Source organism: Theropithecus gelada, chromosome 3, assembly GCF_003255815.1.
Source record: "Theropithecus gelada isolate Dixy chromosome 3, Tgel_1.0, whole genome shotgun sequence".
Taxonomy (NCBI): Eukaryota; Metazoa; Chordata; class Mammalia; order Primates; family Cercopithecidae; genus Theropithecus; species Theropithecus gelada.
In genome coordinates, this window is record NC_037670.1 from 93,903,192 (window position 1) to 93,926,009 (window position 22,818).

Genomic DNA, 22,818 nt, shown 5'->3' on the forward strand with positions numbered 1-22,818 from the left:
ATTGCTATAAATGTGGACATAGAAAATGAACTTATTAATTATTCTAGAGAACAGAGACAAGGCTTTATAGATAAAATGATATTTTAATTGGCTGTCTAAACAGTGGCTTTCGAAATTCTCAAACCACAATCAACAGCAAAAAAATACATTTCACTCCAGGAACCAGTACATACACACACACACACTCACACAAACACACACACTCACACAAGCACACACACACACAACTAAAACATATTTTGTGAAACAATATGTAACACTCTTTTGTCTTCTATTACATTCTATTAAAAATGCCAATCTTGACCCTCTAAATTGATTTCATAAACTTTTAATGTGCTGCAACGCACAGTTAAAAAAAAAACTAAAAAAAGAGAAGCAATTATTCAATGAAAGAAAATACTTCCAGACAAAAGGAAGAGCATGTTTTAGTTACAGAATTACCAAAACCATGACAAATAGAGAAAATCATAAGAATTTAAATGGAGTTGAATCATGACATACATGGGAGTGAAGAGTTGAAAGCTGGACTGAAGAAATCAGAGAAAGAAAAAGATAAAGCTGAGAGGTAGGAGAAAAATATATGAACAGACTGCGATTTCCTTCAAAGGCACTTTATGGTTTGACAACAGTGATCCAGCAGTGATCATTCCACCTATGCTTCATGGAAAAACAGTAATGTGGAGAAAAGATGGGAATGCATTGAGGTGACAGGGAACATCACAGAGACCCAAATCGATGTTACATTTGATTGTATCGTTCGCATTCACCAAATAAATGTTAATAGAAAGCAACTGATTAAATAAGTGGTGCTATTTCCAAAGATAAATACACACAAATGTTTTTCTTTCCTGCTGTTTACATCACAAACTCATAAACTGAAATTAAGGGAAACTGCTAATGCATTTGTACATTTGTAATGTATTTGTAATATACATTCATAATGTACATTTGTAATGTATTTGCAATGGTTGTAATGCATGTGTAGGCTTCTTTTTGCCCACTCCAAGTTCAATGTAAGAAAAATAGAGGTTCTACCTACATAGTTTATAAAATCAATCATATTAACACCATTTAGGGGCAATTTCTATGCAGCAGCCATGAGTGGTGGAGAGACAACCATGTGCTCAAGTCCCTCTGTTCATTATGGTGACCAAAACAGCAAAATAGATTTTGATTTTTAGGGATAGATTGTTACTTTAGGGGTTTGATCTGCAGTTTAAAAATCTAATCAGTTACTCATGGCTTCTAAATAATACTCATCGTTTCTAAGATAAGAAAAGATTCTTATTTTAGGGATTTGATCTCTGATCAGTTACTCATAGTTCCTTAGGGGCTGTGAGCCTTTACCATGAACCTATGATGCAGTATCTCTCAGGACCAAAATATTATAAGAGCATTCTTTTCAAAGCATGCATTTTAAGAGAACAGCAGGATTCATCTCCCATAACTAAATCCCTGCTCCAAAGATCCAACAGATGTTGGGTCTGTGTGCAAAGCAAACACCAGCCCCGCTAATGTGGTCTGTGCTGAATTCTTTGTAATTAGACATCTATCCCAGTGCAGAGTCAAGGTCATTAGAGTAAAAGGCTGTAATGCTTACAATTATTTTGCTCCTTGTGTTTCTCTGCATGAAGTCAAGGAAGATGACGGTGCACAGAAGTGAAAGAAGGAATGTTTCCATTACTGCAAAAGTCTCTTGGTACCATAAAGGCTGGGAAACAGAGACCAAGTCGGTAGTAGAATCAGCTACTGTTTGGTTAGACAGCTTGACCTGGATTTGGCTGAGAATCTTTTCTCCCTCTTTTCTTCCCCTCTCCACCTTCTGACCTATGCAAGGGAAACATTAACTGACAGAATGGCGAGCAGAAAAATAAGGGGCTAACAACCACAGCCTAATTAAATTTAACATATTAAGAAGTGGTGAAACCACAGGCAGCTGAAAAGGAGTGCTCAAGTTCAGCACGGCCACCATTCCTAAACACAGGCGGTGCCATGAACTGTGAACAGTGTTCTCAAAGGACAAGCAGGAAAGGCATGCTCATGATGAAGACTTAAAGCAAAAGACTCTAGCAATGATAGAAATGAGGTGGATAGAGCTACTGACCATGGGCCAGGATAAAAAATAATCAAATAACAATTGCAACTATTTTCTGAAATAGAAGAAATGTGCATTTATGTCAGGTTTACAGAGAATGGCCACTCATCAATCAGTCAATCTTTCCAACTCCCTTCTCTGTAATAGACTACACTAGGTCGAGATAGATCTTTAGGGGGTGTATATTTGGACAAAGTCTCCTGCACGTAATTTAGTTTAAAGCAAGTCCTGAGCTGGAAGTCTTGAAACCAGCCTGTGACATTCATTAGTTGTGTTATAGAGACATGTCCTATTACTGCTCTGGTTTCAGAGACAGCTTCTGGAGAGTAGAGTGCAGTGGGATTAAGGGATGCCTTCTAGCTAATTCTTACTACCTCTGAAATCTGACGCCAATCACTTAGCAGCCAATTGCATCCATTTTCCTATTATATTATAAAAGCATTATTTTAAACCTTGGTGATAATCAAAATATTTAACAATAACAATCCAAGCCCTGACTAATTTATGCAGGCACTAACCATGTTGCCTGCCTTGGGGGTTTAAGTACACTGTCAAAATATATAGACCATAAATGCTATAACATCAATGACTGTGATAAAATCCCATTTTCATAAATTATAGCATTTATTGAAAATGATGGCGTTTACTATTTTTTTTTTTTTTCTTGCTGTAGTGGCTCCTTACTCCCACTCATTTAAAAAATTACCCCAGTTTGATTATTTACTCTTTTGTTAGACTTTTTATACTTTTCTCTATTCAATATTTTTTCTTTCTTTTTATTTTTTTTGAGATGGAGTCTCGCTCTGTCACCCAGGCTGGAGTGCAGTGGCGTGATCTCGGCTCACTGCAAGCTCCACCTCCCAGGTTCACGCCATTCTCCTGCCTCAGCCTCCCGAGTAGCTGGGACTACAGGTGCCCACCACCACACCCAGCTAATTTTTTGTATTTTTAGTAGAGATGGGGTTTCACCGTGTTAGCCAGGATGGTCTCTATCTCCTGACCTTGTGATCCGCCCGCCTCGGCCTCCCAAAGTGCTGGGATTACAGGCGAGAGCCACGGGGCCTGGCCCAGTATTTTTTTCTTTTAGCATCCCATACTAGACTAGAGTAGTGTCTTTGTACCCTATCTTTATTTCTCTTTCTTTCTTTCTTTCTCTTACAACCATTTCTATATTTTCTCTACCCTCCTATTGACTCCTCTTCTGATTCCCCTTTCTGTTTAATTGGAAATGCACCTTGATTATCATAAACTTATTTTTATTTGCAGTAAGATACACCGACAGCCTCTCTATTGATTAAATGACCATTATCAACATCATTACAATCAAGATCACTACCTTGAACCCCGTAAGAATATAATCTACATAATATCTGTAGCCAAGATGGCGAAACTAAAATTCAATTTTTCAGCTGCCAATATATGACAATAAATGATATATCACCTGGCAGATAGAGCTAAGCATTTCTCAGGAATGTGTTTTAAAAGTACCCTTACATTTCATTTTCTTGTGCTGCATATTAGCAAGTATCTGCCACGTGACATGCTTGCCAAATACCCATAGGTACATCACATTAAGGCAAATTTCTGATACATTTCTGGTGAAATCTTCCCACATAGCAATGAACAGAAAGATTTTTAAAATAGAAGTTTTGTTGTATTACTTTCTTAACCTTGTTTGTAAAAAGTATTTCAAAAATAGACTATTTATTTAAACTAGAGGAATTAAGAGTATGTCACTATGTCCCAAGCAAGTAAACTACATTTTCTTTGGCTAATTCCACTTTTACTAAATATTATAGTCAGCTGGACAAATTACAATTCAATCAGCAGTTAAGATAACCAGACACGTGAATTATTCTTATGTCTAATGTTTTTCATCAGATAGGTAACTTCTGAGAAAAATGTCAATCAACTCATTTTTAAAAATGTATTCATTTGACCAATTTAATTTCCTTGAAATTTAATTATATAATCATGTTGTAAAGGTATAGATAAATGCACACTAATGAAATCTAAGAGTTGAAAAGATTCTTTCTGCTGCCCTTAAGTTCTATTAAAATGACTAGTTCTGTATTAGTAGAATGGTTATGACAAACAATTTAAAGCTGAACTCTTAAATTATAACACTTTCAAGTAGACACTTTAAAGATGGCACATGCTTAATTCTCATTAAGACAGTAAGAAGTCTAGTATTCGACTTACAAAGATGTTCTGAATATATTTTGTGAATCGTGATTTGGGGATTAAATTTTCAGAAGCCAAACAAAACAATATTCTAAATTACAGAACAAATTATCTTACACTTGATGCTCGTTTGGTAACCTTCTATTATGTTACTGATCTTAACGGCTTTATAAAACTTTCCTTTCAGAATTGGTAAGAAAGCCCCAAACTCATTTTTTTTTCCTAATGGATTTAACCCTCCCCAGGGTCACCTACAAATTTATTCTGGTATGGATTGAAGTCTTCCATTTGTTTTAATAAATATAATCATGAAAAAGTCCTGGACATATTTATTTAATATTTTTTAAGGAGACTAGGATGTCAAGGGTATTTTTTCTGTTTCATTTCATTAACATAAATCACTCTGCTTAAGATGAAACACCATACACGTGAACCACATTAAAGCAACTCTACCCCTTTGGTGGAAAGTCGGAGCCAGGCCAACTCAGGGACTAGCCTCAGTCCACATTCTGAACACATTCACAAACAGGTGCAGACCCTTCACACCAAACCCAAAAGAAGAGTGTGCACTCCCCATGTAAATACTGGTTGCTCCCTGCACCCCTAGTATGGTTTGTTTGGTTTGGATTAACTTCATTATTTTTCCTCGATGGATCCTTTCTTCATATATATATATATATGTGTGTGTGTGTGTGTGTATATATATATACACACACACACACATATTTTTAAAAATCTACCTTTACATACACTGGAAAGAAAAAGAGGAAAAAACAAAAAAAACAAAAAAAACTCTTTTACTTTGATCTCCTCAGCATGTGCCCTCAGATGAAAAATGTATCCCAGTTGAATTTTTATGTCAAGATCATCCGCTGTCAGTGCAGTTTCTCTAAGAAATCCCCCACCTTTGTAGAATTTCTCTGTTTCTCTTCACTATCCAGCACAGCCATTAGTTTTACCTAAGGCTCATTCCATGGTGCAGTGTCCATTGTTTCACTCCAATTAAAGGCAATACAAGGCATTAGGACTATACATACCAAGGCATCTTTCCCATAAAGCTAATGAATCTTAATTTTCAAAGTCCCTCACTCACATGGACCTTTTACAAGTCCCTGTACCTATTTTTGAATTTTTGCCTTTGTATTATTTCTTTGAAAGAGAGTTCCTGTAATCGTACAAGATTAACACCCACAAATCAGGCCTGGCCTCAGAATAGGAATGATAGTACTTCTGTAAACATCCTCCTCCTCTCTTGACTTTAATTGTCCTCAAGCTCCTGGACATGCCAGGAGGACACTGGGCTACTCACAAGACTTGGATTAACAGTCCTTTCCCTTATCTTTGTTCTCCTAGTGCATGGTCAATATTTCAGGCTTTGCTCATTCTGTAGTTGTCTTGTAATAATTCTCACTCCCAACCTCGACTGTTGTATGCTTCTGTATTTTTCTCCACAGCAACTAACTCACAGTTAAGCACATGGTAGAAAGTCAGGCAGCTTTATGCACATTCATACTCATGAAAGATACCTCAAAGCACCAAAGGCTAAATTAAGACACTGATCAAGCAGCCAGAACAGAGGTGTACCATTTCTGCACCCCTCAGCAGCCTTGTCAGAAGGGCTGTCTTTGAAGACAAGTTTCCAGCAATCCTTGGTTCCTAAGGTATTTCCCACACAGGTACCTACCTACCTGCAGGAGGGAAGAAGGCATTGCTGAGTAGCTGCTCCTATATTTTTACAAATGAAGAAAGCCTAATGAATCTAAACATTCAGGAAACCAACTTCGATTGGATGTTTCCATAAAAGAAAGAAAATGGAAAATGGTTTGCTTTCATAAATGCATTTTACAAGACAGGAATAATTAGACATTTGGTATTAATGGAATTTTAAAAAGTAGATTGGATGATGTAATATAAATCACTATACCAACTAACATTTCAGGAAAAGCACATCATACAAATGTGGGTCTTAACCTTTCAAGTGTACTCTTTGAAAATTAAATGCAGTTTCATGGGAAGGCAGATAAAAGATGATAATTACTAAGAGGTAATACTAATGTAGATTACCTGTATTAATCCGTTTTCTCACTGCTATACAGAACTATCCGAGACTGGGTAATTTATAAGGAAAAGAGGTTTAATTGACTCACAGTTCCACATTGCTGGGGAGGTCTCAGGAAACTTACAATCATGTTGGAAAGTGAAGGAGAAGCAAGGCACATCATACATGGCAGCAGGAGAGACAGTGAGCGAAAGAAGAGCTGCTAAACACTTTGAAACCATCAGATCTCGTGAGAGCTCACGCACTATCATGAGAACAGCATGGGGAAATTGCCTCCATGTTCCAATCACCTCCCACCAGGTCTCTCCCTCGACACATGGGGATTACAATTCGAGATGAGATTTGGGTGAGGACACAGAGCCAAACCATATTAGCATCCAAGAAAGTAGAGCAAATAGACACTGCAGCTCAGCTGCTCCTCATGGAAATCTGGTGAGAGCAGAGGAGACCTGCTGCTGCGAGGCGAAGGGAAGCACTGCAACCATGAGAACTGGTTACTTCTCTCTACTCTTCAGAATCCACGCACGTTTTTCTTGGAAATTGCTATGGCCTAAATGTGTCCCCCATACATTCAGGTGTCAAAATCCTAACTCAGAAGGATATTAGGAGGTGGACACTTTGAAAGGTGATTAGACCATGGGAGCAGAGCCCTCAAGAATGGGATTATTGCCTTTGTGAAAGAAAACCTACAGAGTTGCCTCACCCATCCACCATGTGAGGATTCAGCTAGAAGGTGCCACCTATGAACCAGAAAGCAGCCCTCAACAGACACTGATTCTGCTCACGCCTGAATCTTGGGCTTCTCAGCCTCCAGAACTGTATGAAATACATTTCTGTTGTCTATAGGCCATCCAGTCCATGCTATTTTGTTATAGCAGCCTTAATGAAGTAAGACAGGAATGCAGTCAGTTTCCCATTTTGAATTAATGGTGATGGCAGCCTCTATTCTAGACATGTGACTAATTTCCTGTGTGATTTTCAAAAGTACCATGTCCAATTCATAAGGATATTTGAGGACAAATAAAATATGACAATAGATGCAGAGGTTTTGAGCTTTGAGATAAAAGGTACTTCTTCATTATGTTTGGCTCGGGAAAAATCTACTAATGCTCCACAGAAGAAAGCATTCTGTAGGTTTATTCCAGGGAAGAATCCTCCCCTACACTGTCATTTTTGGAAGGACATGGTCACACCTCTGCCTCTCCCAGAACAAGAGGTACAAGGTTCTGTGCCCCCTGAATATTGCATATTTCAGCCACACCATGATTGCCCAAGAACACCCCGTATTCAGATTGTTGGAATAAGAATCAATGTGCTAAGGAAAGCTGCATGCTTTTGTATTATTCAAGGAAAGTATTTTTTTCTCTGTCTCTCTTTTGTGAACCTATGAAATGTCATAAAGGCTAATTTGTCATAATGCTATTCATGATTTCTGAATGCTTCTATATAAATAATGCTTTTTGTTTGCATATTTGTGTTTTTTTACTTAGGCTTTTCTCCCCATTTATATAATTCAACCTAATATGAATATCCTAAAGACAGTGGTTGAATACTTATATATGCAGTAAAATGAAAGCGCAATTTAAGCAAACTACTAAGGACTTTGCTGACACACTGCTTTGATAGCTGTAATATCTTTTGAATAAATATGTGATAACCACAGCTGTGATTTAATAAAGTTCAGAGCATCTGTACATCTACAAATGTTATCTTTGGAAACAAAATGGCATTGCCACACCATGATACGAATAGGGTCCACTCCCAAAGCCAAGTTCTTTTCTAACCAGGAAAAGTAATACATTCTAACATTTAATGTCTTATTTCAGTGTGTGCTTTCTCATCTTGGAGAGTATGAACTTAATGGAAACTCTCCCCTTTTTGACATAAATGAGCATTTTTTTCCTCAGCAAAATGTAGTTATGAATAACCAATGCAGTCTTAAAAGTTTGTAAGTCAACAAATGGTTTTATCCATAAAACCAATTATATGTTCACACTGCCATTAGTTGCTAATTGTAAGACTTTTTTTAAAAAAACAAAGCCATCTTTTTTAATGTGTCATATCTGATCTAAAAAAGTATGGGAGATATGTGTCCATACTTAAGCTGAAACAAAATATGCTCAGCTGAAACAAAAAATATATGACTGTAAAATATTACCAATTTACTATAATTTTGAATGGCAGTAACTTTACCCTAAGAAAATTCACTGAGTCATTTAATAGTGATAGCAAAGGAAACTGACACTCTTTTCCCTCTCTTGTTAATTCTGTTTCTCTTCCTTTCTTTCTTTGTCTTTAGGGTGTGTTGTCTAAGAACCACTCAGATGTAACCAGTGGAAAATGGAGAAGATAATCTGTAGAATATGGATTGTGGTATGCTCAGTTTATGTGATAACACAATATTATAATGACATGTAATATAATGTACTTATTTTATTAAAGTGACTGTGAGAATCTTAGGGGCAGATGTTTTTTACTTACTTTTATCTTATCATTTTTACCGAATTAGTTATGGACTGTTTAAAATGCCCACTAAGTTTGCTACCTATATCTATCAGAATTTTTCAAGCTGTGTTCTACAGAATGTTAGTTTTCATGATATTTACAGGTATTGGGTGAGGAGATGTGAGGAGCTGGGAGATTCATGTTCAGATAATTTGAGGAAGAATGCATTAAATAATGTAAAATTGCTACTGGAATTCCTGTAGTTGTTAATATGCATTTAAATATTATGTATCTTCAATAAGAGATTTTTCACTATAAGATATTCTTAATTGTTGAGAAACACTTAATACTTCTTACACCCAGTGTTCAGCAAAATATGGTTTAGAAGATACTTTTTTGGTAATTTAAGTTCATTAGTGGGTTGTTTGGTCTCTCATATTAAAGATTTTCGTAGTGTCAGTCTTATTATGCTCAGGTTGCCATTAAAAAAGAAATACTGCCAAGCGAGTGGTTTAAACAACAGAAACTTATTTTCTCACAGTTCTGGTGGCTAGAAGTTCGAGGTCAGTGTGCCAGGATGGTTGGGCCCTGATGAGCGCACTCTCGCCGGATTGCAAACAGCCCTATCTCACTGTGTGCACCCACAGCCTTGCCTCGGTGTGTGTGCATGGAGAGAGAGCAAGGAAACAAGCTCTCTGGTGTCACTGCTCATAAGGGCACCTACCCTCAAGTTTCCATCTAACCCTAATTACCACTCACAGGCCCCAACTCCAAACACCATCACACTGAGGGTTAGGGGTTCAACATATATGTTTTGGGGGAACACAAACATTTAATCCATAACAGTGCCTAATGAAAAACATACATACTTAAAATGAGCTGAGTATGATCAGATTCTTCTTCTGATCAGAGCTGATATCATGTTCATCACTGGCAAAAATATGTATAGGGCCTCCTTCATTCTGCTTAGGAGAGGTTAGGAAGCAGAAACTCAGTTTGTCTTCCTAATACTGGTCTCCCTGGGTTCCTAATATGGTTCCTTAGGCCCAGACACACATCATCCTAGTGAAGACCTAGGACCCAGTCCATCCGTGCATAACAATACCCAGAAAGGAGTATTGGATAAATGGTTAGCAGGATCATGGATGCAATTGTATCACATTAATGTCAAGTTTACTTAAATAATGCAAAAAATACTCAACTTGTTCTTTCATAACGAGTTAAGTCTGACAGTATTGCTCATGACTTTCCTAACCAAAGGTGATAAATGGGGCAGGAAATAGGACTGGACTCCATGTCCCTTGGCTTTCATAGTATAACCAGATCTCCTCATCTGAGAGGGATAAAGGTTGAATAGTTACTAATTCATTTGTATGTATAATCCATTTTACCAGTTGGACCAAAGGCAGAGCAGCGGTGAGACTGGGGAGGATGGAACCTCAGTAACACCACAACTGGCCCCTCAGGGGGAGACTTCCTGGTTTTTGCTTCTTGGCTTCAAACTGGATTGGGAGCACTTTTGTGCAACCACTTTGTGAGAGACTCTAGAAGCTGGGATTTAATTTTGTAGAGTCTCCTGAGGCGTCTTTATTCCTCGGGGTGTCAGGACAACTCTCACACCACAGGAGGGTTCCTCACTTATTTCCACTTCAAAGGGGCATTAATAATAATTCTCCTTATTACAGAATCCAACCAGACCTTCTGGTGTGATGATTAATTGGGAAGTGTTGTACTCTTTTTTTTCCAGTGTATCATGTGCAATCATTTCGGCCCTTAAAAATAAACGTTCTCTCTCTCTAAAAAAAAAAAAAAACACAAAAAAAAAGAGAAAGAAAGAAAGAAAAAAAGGCACAAACAAAAATGTTTTGAAAAATAATCACTTGTTTAAAAAATGGAAATTGGGCTTCTGTGTTGTAAGGAATGTATGTGCATAACGGTGAAATTCAACACTGGTAAATGATCTGACTACCTCAAAGTGAAGTTTTTGCCTTCCTACAGTGGCCTTTAACCCTGCCCTTTCCTCCAATCTGAGAAGAGCTGATGTTGATGGAACATATAATGGCCCCTTTCCTGTGTAGTAAAGTCAGCAATAAAGCTTAGTAATTAAGGGTACCAGGGAGGCCCAGCCCAGCAGGCTAGTGGTGTGGCGAACACTTTTAGAACTTCAAACAATATCAAAGTCACTGAGAAACGGGCCTAGCTCAGTTCTGGTTTGAATTAAGCCTCACTTCCACACGCACTTTTCAAATCCAAGCTCAAACAAGAAAGCCAAGGCCTTCTGGATTTCATTAGAGCCAATTATCTTATCTGTTTCATCTCAGGCCTGACCCTAAGGCTGGCAAACAGCTATTCAGTGCATTTGTGTGGTTGTTTGAGAAAGCCTCTAGTCAGCCAATGGCCCGAGGACCTGCTAATTAAAACACCGTTGCCCCCCTGCCTCTAGTGATTAAATATTTTCAAGCTTTTGTAAATAATTTTTCCATTCTTTGCCCCAAGCCTCAAAGGTCCAATACATGCAGTAATTTATTTGGTTTGTCAGAGAATACTGTTGGAAATAGGGTTATAATGGAACCTTTGGAAACTTTTATAAGTCTTCGTACTTCTGAAAGTGACAGTTTATAAACCAGCCAAATGTGTATACTGTTTCTGATGTAATTATGTCCTAATGGCCTTTCTCCTTTTGAAGTGATATAGTCTGTAATGGGCTTACATTTTGTCAATAATCATATTTCCTCAAATGTCTACATGAGATCTAGAGTCGGAATTTAATGAGGTCATGTAAGTCCTAGAAATTATCTCAAGGTATATTGCCTTTAAGTTTTTTGTCTGAGGGTGGGTCCCAGTCACAAAAGACTAGCTTGGGAAGTCAAGGACTAATCAAACTCTTGCTTGCTCTTTGTGGCAAGGAACTGCGAGGGAACATTATGAATTCTTTCCAGAGCCAACTTCTGAGGAATCGGTGAGTGATGTGGTGATACCACTTCAGAAAAGAAAATATTCAGGGAGGAGGAGAACATTTAGAATTAAAATCATTGAATTAAAAACTTTTCCCAGACCTAATTCATATTCAGAATGATCTGAGCTAAGATAATTATCTTGCAATCAAATTGTGGGCACAGGGAGGATATGAAGAACTTTGTAGCTCTGAGATCCACTAAAGCCTTTGTAGGCTTGGTATACACCCCAGGAAGCCCCCTATGGCCCTTGTGACACAGGGGCTTCACTGCCTCCCAGCTCCTGAGGCTTGATACGGCCATGTGTATCACAGTGCGTGTGACTCCAGGCAAACTCCTCCTGGAACAAAACACAGACAGAGCAGATGCGCATCCACAGATACCTCTCTTCCTTCCAGGCCTGGGCACAGCCATGGAGACTCTTAGCTCTTCTAGCCAATCTAGTCATGTTTTATTGGAGGAGAATAAAAATCAAGGGTTTGCTTGTTGTTGTTTCTCTTTGTGAGGTATTACAAGAAAAATTTTCAGCCGGTTCATTGGCTGTATCTGGTATTCACTAATACACCTATGAAAAAGAACTATGAGACCAAACAGCTTTCCTTCTGTTGTTCTTAAAATGACACTTTGGTCTTATCCTAAACAATAAGCTTTTAATAAAAACATCCACCAAAGCAAACAATTAAACAATACATAAAGCACCAGGAGGCAACCTCGTGGTTCAGTTACACTCTGGAGCTATTCCAAAGGAGAACATGTGGGTATTTTATAAGGAACAATACAATTCTCCAAAGTTATTATAAAACAACAAAATTTTAAATTGGGCCACATAAGCCTTTCTAACTTGGTGCAGATTTTATGCTCAGCTCTGACAATGGGAGGATTTCTCTATATTCTCATTTCTTCTAAAATATGTTTAGAGACCTGTGCCAAACTCACCCTCTCTCTCTCCTTCTGTGTGTATCTTAGAAGAGGGCAAAATAATATTAATTTGTTAATTAAAAAATTCAGTCTAGTAAATTAACAGGTGAGTGAGCCTTCCTTCATACTAATTTTTTTTATTATACATATCATTTGATTTTTATTAATTGTCACATCCTCAAAAAACCAAACTAAATGGTATATATTAACAAACTTTTGGCAGACTTCAGTTCTCCTAATAATTTAGAATTTAATCAGTTCATGGAAACTGAGTCAGTAAAATATGACACACTCCAGATTTTATTATTTCTGTTCCTGTCTTTTTCACCTACTATGACGGTGTCATATTTATCGGAAAGGAAGGCATCACTGCATAATTTCTACAATGCTGTTTTCATTTTAGAAGTACTGAAACATAAAAGAATTTACAGTGTCAGAAACTTCTACAAGGAAGACGACATGGGTATATAAAACAAAATCAGAGGTCTAATGAGGCAACTCTAAGAGACTTTCGGAAACTAAAAGTACAGAAGGATAAGAAACCCAGATCTCTTTGGGTAATAAAACTTTCAAATTCTAAATCTGTGCCTGTTCTATTCTTGCTCTTGGTTTTGAATGAACTCTTCTTCATTTATTTGCTTTTGACTTCTGTTCCAGTAAAAATGCTCTTTTGTTTCTGAACTTCAGTCCATTTCAGTAACTCCAGCATTGCTTTAATTCTAAAAGAGTTATGAACCAACTAAAAATACACGTCCTAGGTGAGCCAACATTTTATTTTCAAGTGCAACAATATGTTTCTTTAATGGGAAAGATAATGTGTACATGTTATTTTATTGATGGCCTTTTCTACAAGTGTTTTGGGATATAAAATATCTTCAAATTGAGATGCAGATTTAAAATTCTGCTGTGCTTAAATGTGGACTGAATTATCTATTTCTTCTCTTCTCTCCACTTTGAAGTTGAGATACGAGTGATAATGGGACAAATGCCATTTTGCCAAGTCTTTCCCACTAGAAGTTTTGTCGTTCATAAGCTCACCACCCTCCATATGGCTTTACGACAGTAGTGCTGCTCTTTGGAATAGATGTTTAGACAACCAATACCCAGTACTGCAGTGCCCACAAGAAAGATGGGCAGTTTCCTAATGGATACAAGAACAAGCCATTACCCTTCTAGAATAGTGCCTGAAAAGTTTAAATTTCTGCCTAAATGAAAACAGATGTTGATTTATAAGTTTCATTTATATGACATCAAATCATTGGGATGAAATATGGAAAACTGAGTCTATCATCCACATGTTTGATGTCCTGCAAAGACTTGAACTACTCTCTGAAAGTCCTGTCCACCAGAAAACAGTGTGAACTTCAGCTCTGCATCTCAGATGCAATATCTGAACAGACCTTCGGTCAAGCAAAGTTTCCATGAGAATGATTCCTCCACACGGCAAAGTCAATATGTAAATTTTAATACTAGTAAGCCATTATATTTATCTAACTCTCAAAAAAGGGACTATAAATTTATATTTATGGTATATTAAAATAAACATTCAATCCCTTTTTTCCACATTATTTGTCATCTCAATAAATCTAGTAGTAGTAAACTTTAGATGTAAAATCATAGAAAAAGAGGGTAATTACTCAGTTTCAAAAAAAATTCACTCTATGACCCAAAGACATTGAAATTTGGTTAGAAAACAGCTGTTCAATGAAGTAAAGGATAAGTAACTTTTAATTGAGCGAGAGCTTTATCTTACCAGTGAATGAAGCAAATTCTAAAATATTCACTAGAACTCTGAAAAAAAGTGTGACTCTATAATTTATGTTTACCTTCCATTCTGGCCATCTCATATCATTAACTACACAACAATTCCATTATTACTAGATTAGATTATTTAAGTCAATGAATTGATGTAAGCTCCTCGACAGTCCAAAAGATCTGCTATTTCTGGCCTTAAAATGCTCCACAATAATATTTCATAAAAAGATTGCATTTCTTCATATTTCAAAGTATTACACATACATTGAGAGGATTTTGTACAAGGCAAGGATTATATAATTCAGTGTTTCATCTGGAAAATCAAAACAAATCACTTCTAGGCATACAAATTACCTTTTTCTTAGAGAGAACTTCTAGAGAAAAGAATTAATTAAACATAGATATCCTTTTAATTAGTCCCCATTATTTGGAAAATTGTTTAATTGCTGTACAGATTCCAGAAAACTTTTGGCTTTGGAACCATTTTAAGGCAGAGAAAAAATATTGTCTTAAAATTTTTATAGCTGATCTGACCTTTTAAAAATAATAATAAAAAGTAAGTTGTAGCATTTGATCTACTTTAAATAGCTCTTCACTGCAGATATCACTTCCCCTTCAAAACTTCAAGCACTTCAAGATACTTCCTGGACTTTTTACCTGAGCTCTGTACTGTCTAATAATATCATATCTCTTTGATGCTTGGCTCAAAAATCAAGTTTGCAAGTTTCCCTAGGAAGACAGGTGTGCATAAGATCAATTTACTCTCAGGGTCAAAGAGCAGAAATTCTAAGGGTATCTAGAGACACACACCTAGAAATTGTAATTTTTTGATGAAAATTGGTACAATATGTTGAACAGATGAGAGAAAAAATGTCCCTAAACTGTATTTATTTTTGAAGCTGAAAAGCAGATAGAGCTGACAGCTTTCTCAAATTTATTCCTACGGAATTTTTTTTTCTTGTGACCTGCTTTGATAAAACTCCTTGAAACATCTCAACATACTGAAAATAGAGAACAAAATTTGGACAGTGAATAACTGTGGTTCACACTAGCAATAAATTTATATGTATTGCTTTTTATTGAAACAAAACTTTAATAGGTGAAAATCATTACTGCTTTGTTACTAAGATTGATTGACAAGTTCAGATTGAAGCCCACATCTTCTTTATTAGTCAAGTCTTTTAGAAAGAGAAAATGTGGGCTTGATTTGTGAGGCATGATAAATGGTCTGGGAAAGATGGTAGTAGGGCCAATTTGATATGTACAGTATTTCATATTGGCAAATTGTTTCAAGAAACTCCACCCTCTTTCTCAAACTGTCTTCAACATCCTTGGGAAAATACATAATATCATGAGCTTAATATATTTACTTGTCACTAACAATTGAGAATCCATTGCAAGACTGGGAAGCATCAACCACAGCTCTCATTAACAAATTAAGATCCCAAATAATTTGACATTATTAAGTATGACTTTTGGATGACAATGAAATCATGCTTTATTTCAAAATTAAACCTAAATGTTCGTTTATCACTATGCATTCTATTAAAATTTAATTGATATTTTCAAGTTCTATTACATATCCCTTCCACAAAATCTAAATGCATACATAAGAAGAATATTTCTTTTAACAAAGATGAAAAACTTTATATCCCCATTGTAATCAGATTGGTTATTAAAAGGAAAAAAAAGAACCAGGGGTTTAATTTGATAGGCTGTCTTACTATGTCAGATGAGGAGAAGGCACAAGGAGAAGTGGCTTGGAGATATCAAAGGTAGTGAAAGTCTAAATTTTCAATTTTGGGGCACTTACCAGTTTAGATGTCCAAGCCAAAGTTAAATAGACTAAAATGCATTGCAAAGAATTTTTCAGTATATGATTGTTTTGTTATCCCATGCTCTTGACACAGGAACTACAGTTCCTGTATAGTTTAGGACCAACAAAGTACTGTCCCCACAATCACACTTGCTGCCATGGAATCCCCGATCACCATATACCAGCTGTGTGACATCAGGAAACCTACTGAAGCTCAAGAAGCATGGTAACTGCCTGTAGAAAACAGGAACACCTAACTCAAGGACTAGTAAAGCTTTTTAAAAAAATAAACAACTAGCAAAAATTAAAGCCTCGATGAATACTCTACATTACTATGTCACTATTATTATTATATTGTTGTTTCTACAATGGTATTATTCTATATTCACTTATCATGAAATTACATTAAAATATTAAATATAAGAACAATAACAACAACAACAAAAAAACCCCACAGTATTTACTTAGTCGTCATTACCAAAAGAGTGAATCTAAATAGTTACTGATGGTCCCATTTTATCTCTCAAATAGAATTTAGAAACCTCTTTTTCAGTTTATACATATAACAAGAATATTTAGAAGTTAATCTTCTAAGAATTAGCCAGAATAATGATGACATATTTTATAAAATAAGAATGAGAGAAAAGAAAGTATTTTACTTATTTATGTGCTCCTGCCCCAAATTATCTACTCTAGTTCCATGGTAAATCCAACCATTGTAAGAAATCTCTAGGCTGACTATTATTGACTTGTCCAAAGAGCACTTGCTCTGTGGATATGACAATAAAAGGTTTTATCTGGTTCTGCACTTGAGTTAAATGCCCTTTTTACATTTTTGTCACAAGCAGGGGAGGAATCCCAGGAAGCCATCATTCCTATATTGAAGACTCAGCATCAGGAACAGAATTGCCACTTTGACTGGTGAACCAAGAATAGACAGGATATCTGGAAAGATTTCCAATCACAACTTTTTGTTAATGGATTTTAATTTTGCTTATGTCATTAAAGCAAACAGATATGAACTCAAGACAGGAGAAAGATAGAAACTGGGCTGCTTGTATATACTCAAATGGTTCAATGGCTTTAACTATGTAGCAAGAACATTAAGCTTCTAAAAATTCCAGTTAATTATATGTCCAAAATATTTTAGCAAAGCCTAAATTTGGAAGCACATAGCATTTTGATTAAATACAGATACTACCTACATAAGTCAATTACTTAAAAATAGGTAGTTTTCAATAATAACATCAAAAATTTTGACTACATATGTATTACCTCTACTAGACAACTCTCTTAAAATCCACTTTTCAGTTGGCACACTGACAACCTCAGTGCAAGAGAGTCCTTCTAGGTCAGAGTTTTCCCCTGAAATGAACTTCCCTGAAGAGCTAATATGTACAGATCCATTGTCTATTGAAAATATGTATCAATAACAAATATTAACTAAGGTTAATCAATTAATTAATACATACTACAACATAGTGACATGAAAAGATGATATTTAAAAGCAGAACTTGTTTGCATCTAAAGAACCCAGATCAACAGCTCTATGACCTTTCTTTAGCTACTCCTCAGTATATGCCAAATGGGTCACTTTAATTATTTCATTAAAACCTGCTAAATTTAAGGAGCTTATATTTCTTTTCTTGAAATTAAAAGGGGCTACACAGGAATTGTCCTCCATTCACGCATTTGTTTATTTATTTAATAAAATAGGCATCATTTCAAGGACTACTAAAATCTTACTCATTGGAAATTGCTACTTATTTTTTAAACATTTGAAGATATTTTTCTCAGATTTAAACAGAAGCATGAGATTCACAACTGTCTCTTGCCCACTATAAACAAACCACTTAAATGGTCTGAGATAGTCACTTTAACATTTGCAGGACTCTTAAAAGAATTAGTCTTTAGAAAAAATAATGTGCCCAATCCTCATCAATGGACTGTAGAGAGTATAAAACCACTGGAATATCCTTTTGAAATGATTAAAACAGAGATTGCTTAGCAGGCATTCAGCAAAAGATTTGTTCAATAAAGAGAAGTCTGACATTCTTACAACAAAATGAATAGATGTTCAGAGTTCTTTGTAAAGCATAGTTTTTGAGAAGCCAAGGTAGTTCCCTCAGACTTTTGCTAGGTTCACTTAACACCTGAGCTTGGCAATGCTCCTATCGCCAGCATTATTCCCTCTTTCTTCTCTGATTCATTCATTTATTCATTGACTCATTCAATCAAATATTATTGAATAGCTCTTCTCTGCCATGTTGTTCACTGGGCATTTGTGCCTTAGGTTGGGAGGCTATGTGAGTATGAAGGTCTTACACTTTGGTAAAAAGTCACTGTGCTTTATTACTCCTGAGTATTTTAAGTCATAAACAGAAGAGAGTAGCAACGTGGTGTGACAAAAGGAGCATAGATTGTAGAGTCACAAACCAACTTCAAATTATTGCCCTTCCAATTAGTAGTTCTGTGACTTATATAAAGCACTTAAGAATTAGCCATAACGTCTATAAAGTTTCTAATCTAGGACCTAGCATGTAAGATCTCAATAAAAATAGCCATAATTATTTTATACAATAGTAACCTTTGAAATATATCTTAGCTGAACATAAAATATATTTGATACTGAATATTTTAAGAATTCTCGTGAAGAATCTTAAATATACCCTTCAATTATTTCAGAGATGAATGATAACTGCTTGGAAGAAATAACTAGTCATTTGAAATAATTTAGTTATTCTATTATATTTTTAAATTATATTTAAAGCCTTAAACATGAAATCTTTGGTTTGTCTATGATTTTTTTTGCCATAGAAAAAGTACATAATAGAAACCACGAAGGCAATATATGTGACAAATTCTAGATAGTAAAATAAGCAGCCATCTTATATCCCACTATAAATGTAGCTTCACAGGGAGAGAGGCTTTCCAAAAGATACTTATAAGAGTCCAGAAACAATTAAAAACTAAGAGAGAAGAAGAAACACCATTTACTCTTTCCCCCACCTCCATTTCCTGCACCCACACACAGATGCCAGAAAGATCTTCTGGTTCAATACTAGGAAACAAGAAGTGTATTAAGGATAAGCTTAGAAAATAATACTACACTAAAAATTATTTGGCAGTCATCTGACTAAGCCCAAATTGACAAAGGAGTATATACATGTATTATTGGGCTATCCTTTGCTTGCATAAGAGTTTACAAAGTATGATTCATTTTCTTTCTACCAATCCCTCCCTGATGTCCTTGAGCCAATAGAGAAAGATCATTTCATGGCTCCATGCATTTCACAGTTCATTCTCTCTGCCCAGTCAGTATGAATACCCCGTGACTCGAATTCCTTTTTTCCCCTTGAATGTTCCCACTTATCTTTAGAAGCAAAGGTTGAACAATGCTTGTTGAAACCTTTCCTGAAACCATTCAGGACGAGTTAATCATTTTATCTGCTCTGAGCGCTTCTGTTCTCTAGAACAATAAGTATGACTTACATTATGATCCCTGAAAGTAACAACAGCTCTGAATTCCAAGTGCTTACCACAGTGCCTGGCATATAATATGTGTTCAATGCCAGTTTTTGAAATGAATGGCTTACTTAGCCATAACAAATTCACAAGTACTTCCAGTCATAAATGATGAATAGCAGACATGCCATAGTTCAAAAGTGGCAGGATTCTTATAAATTAAATCTGGTTCTTAAATAAATATCGACATTGAAAGCCAGAAATTTACATTTCTGCAGCCTAGCTAAATAATTCCACTTCTCTAATTAAACTCAAGTAATGGAGATACACTGGGAAGCTTTGAAAAGTTTTGCTAATATAAAGTGTCGACCTTCCAGGCAAAGAAAAGGTGCCATTCTTGAGAATAGTCAACCCCATTCAGGAGTATGTCATTCATTTACCATTTAAACCACAAAACAACATGTGCACTTAATATCTGCTTTTACATTATTTGATGAAATGGTTGTGTTCAAAGAGATTCTTTAGAAAAAAATCTCATCCACCACTCACTTTGTGATGGGAAAACAAAGGCACAAAGTAGAAGTTGCCTTTCATTGCTGTGCATACATGATTTATTTTTATGGAAAGCTATAGTGCCCCAAATAGAACTATAATGATTTTAAAAATCTATGAATTCTGCATCAAAGATAATGGATATAATTGTATGAAATAGTAAGGTTGAGAATTTAATGTGTATTTAATGTGAATTTAATGTATATCATGCAAGTTACCAGGTTAACTTGGGAGGCAGACAAATAAATTCATATGTGATATAAAAATGAAATCTATTATCCTGTTAAAGTTCCTACAAGATATTAATAATGTTTGTGAAATTTGCAAATGTAATAGTATGTGTGATGTTGAAAAAGAGAATTCATAACATTAAAACCTCTATTTTTTTGCATGACTTTTTATTTTGCTCATAATTAAAGCAAAATGTCTTCACAATCAACCCAAGTTTACAGTAGAAAAATTTATTTCAGTTATTTTTTCTACATTGTGGATATCTTTGTGTATATTTTTTCCCAAAATACACATTCCAGAACGTGGGTAGAATTTTCCTGTGTATCTTGAATGCCAAGCCAAACATATTTATTTTAAATGTATTTTTTAAATAGCTCTTTTTCTATCGTTTTTCCTGGACCTGCTTTCTCATGAGAAATGAACTTCAAATGAGACAACGAAGTATGCGTGACACACAGGACAACAGAAACCCACCAAAATTTCATTAATTAAAAAATTTCCCCATTATTTCTGTAAGTTTCAAATGTAGGGTATCAATAGGATTTTCTTCATGGGAACTTGTAAATGGCAAATTTCAAAACTATGAACACATGTAAAGTTTTTTTATGTGGTTGTTTTGCTTTCAATTAAATAGAAAATTCAAGAAATTATGCATTACCAATAGGCTAAAACCTCTTCCAAAAATCTTGCAAGGGAGGCTCCTCAGGTTTAATTAACTAGACTCATTGACATCTGAAAAAAAGACTAATGTTTAAACTACAAACTAGTGTTTTCTAAATTCCAGAGAAGAAATGCTCATTTTTAAAATTCTCTCAAAGAAAAGCTTTTAATTTGTTTTTTCTTATTTATATTAATATTTAGTTATTTGCTTAGACAAAAGCACAACGCTATGTGAATACATTGTAATTAATGTTACATTTTGTAGATTTTGATCCAGAGAAACTGGAAACAACTAATTAATTAGTTAATGTTTTCATGTGAAAGGAAAACTATACAAAAGTCATTTACCCTACCATCAAATGAGATTGCCTTGGCCAATGTCATCAAAATGAGTGAGCTCCCCAGAACTAGGAATGCTAAATGCTGCTATGTAAAAAAGGAATTCTGTAGTCCAATGAAGTTTGAGAAATGCTTGGTCAACAAAATTAAATAGGTAATGAAGAACTTCTCAGGGCAATGAATATGCTAATGTCTACTGTAAAAATCACATCATATGTTATAATAGGCAGAATTTTGCAGACAGAACTATTTAAAAAATAAATCTTTTTTTCTCCTTATTTGGGAGGGAAGGGAGAAAATGGGCCATTGGCCAATATACCTGTATAATTAAAACCAGGTCTTGATATATCTTTTCTTCTTACACATATTCCTATGTGGCTTTGAGCGATAATTTACCTTAATTACATTTACATTTCTCTTTCATATTTGGTGTTATTTCAATGGACATTTATTTTCCAATTTGCCACTTTCAGAGAGAAAGAAGTACCAACCTGAATGCTTCAAGGTACTCAACATCTCCCATGGGAGGATCAAGGCCACCTGTCCAGGCAATATTTATATTGTACCCTTCTCCAAGGCCTGTTCCAACCTGGGAAGAGAAAGACACACCATGGTGGGCAGAGAAGAGGGCAAATGGAAGAAAGCAAGAAGAGAGGAAAACAAGGACAGGGGAGCTCTTGAAATAAACATCAAACAACACATCAAATCAGCCCAACCTTCTCTGATGAACAGTGCTCTGGGTTATGCACTTGTTCTGCACTGGTTTTTGGTCCCATGGGACAATTCAGTAATCTCGTGTAATTTAAAACACCAGCAAAGGACAAGAAAATTAGGGGTAATCATGCAATGCAATTACCTGAAAGATACAAATAAAAGTGGGGCTCTAAAGAAATAAACCGAACCTCATTTGGGGCTCCACTGCCAGGGAAAAAGTTCCCTTCATCATAGCGATGGAGTGAAATGTACAGGATGCTGGGGTCAGCATAAAAGGCCTGCTGGGTACCGTTTCCATGGTGAACATCCTACGGGGAAATGAAAACAGACGACAAATACAGTCATGTCTAACTTTGTGTGGAGACAACCTTTCTGATTTCTAGTTCCCTGTCTTTCTACTCCACTTTCTTTTTCATTTTCTGTCTTCTCACTACGTTCCTCTTTTCTTTCTCCCATTCAGCCTGCTTCCACACCACCCCCTTTACTTCCTGAACTTTCAGGCAAATTACCCTTTAATGCACTCATTTTTTAAACTGGCTTCTAAAAATCAGGAAACCACAGCGAGCATGCCCTGGAGACTCCAGATGAGCAGTCATTGAGAAAGCCCAGTCCTTTGGTACAATTAGATATT

At 35.8% G+C, this 22,818-nt stretch overlaps 1 protein-coding gene across 4 annotated transcripts in view; it reads right to left on the reverse strand.

Annotated features, from left to right (window-relative positions):
- HDAC9 (histone deacetylase 9) overlaps positions 1-22,818 on the reverse strand; it is a 910,741-nt gene that overhangs the window by 138,801 nt on the left and 749,122 nt on the right. For all 4 annotated transcript variants that reach the window (XM_025379211.1, XM_025379208.1, XM_025379210.1 and 1 more), the window contains exons 20-21: positions 22,376-22,495; positions 21,965-22,062 (exon numbers count right to left, since the gene is read on the reverse strand). In XM_025379211.1, the coding sequence (XP_025234996.1) occupies positions 21,965-22,062; positions 22,376-22,495 (218 nt within the window). The remainder of the gene's footprint in view (positions 1-21,964; positions 22,063-22,375; positions 22,496-22,818) is intronic.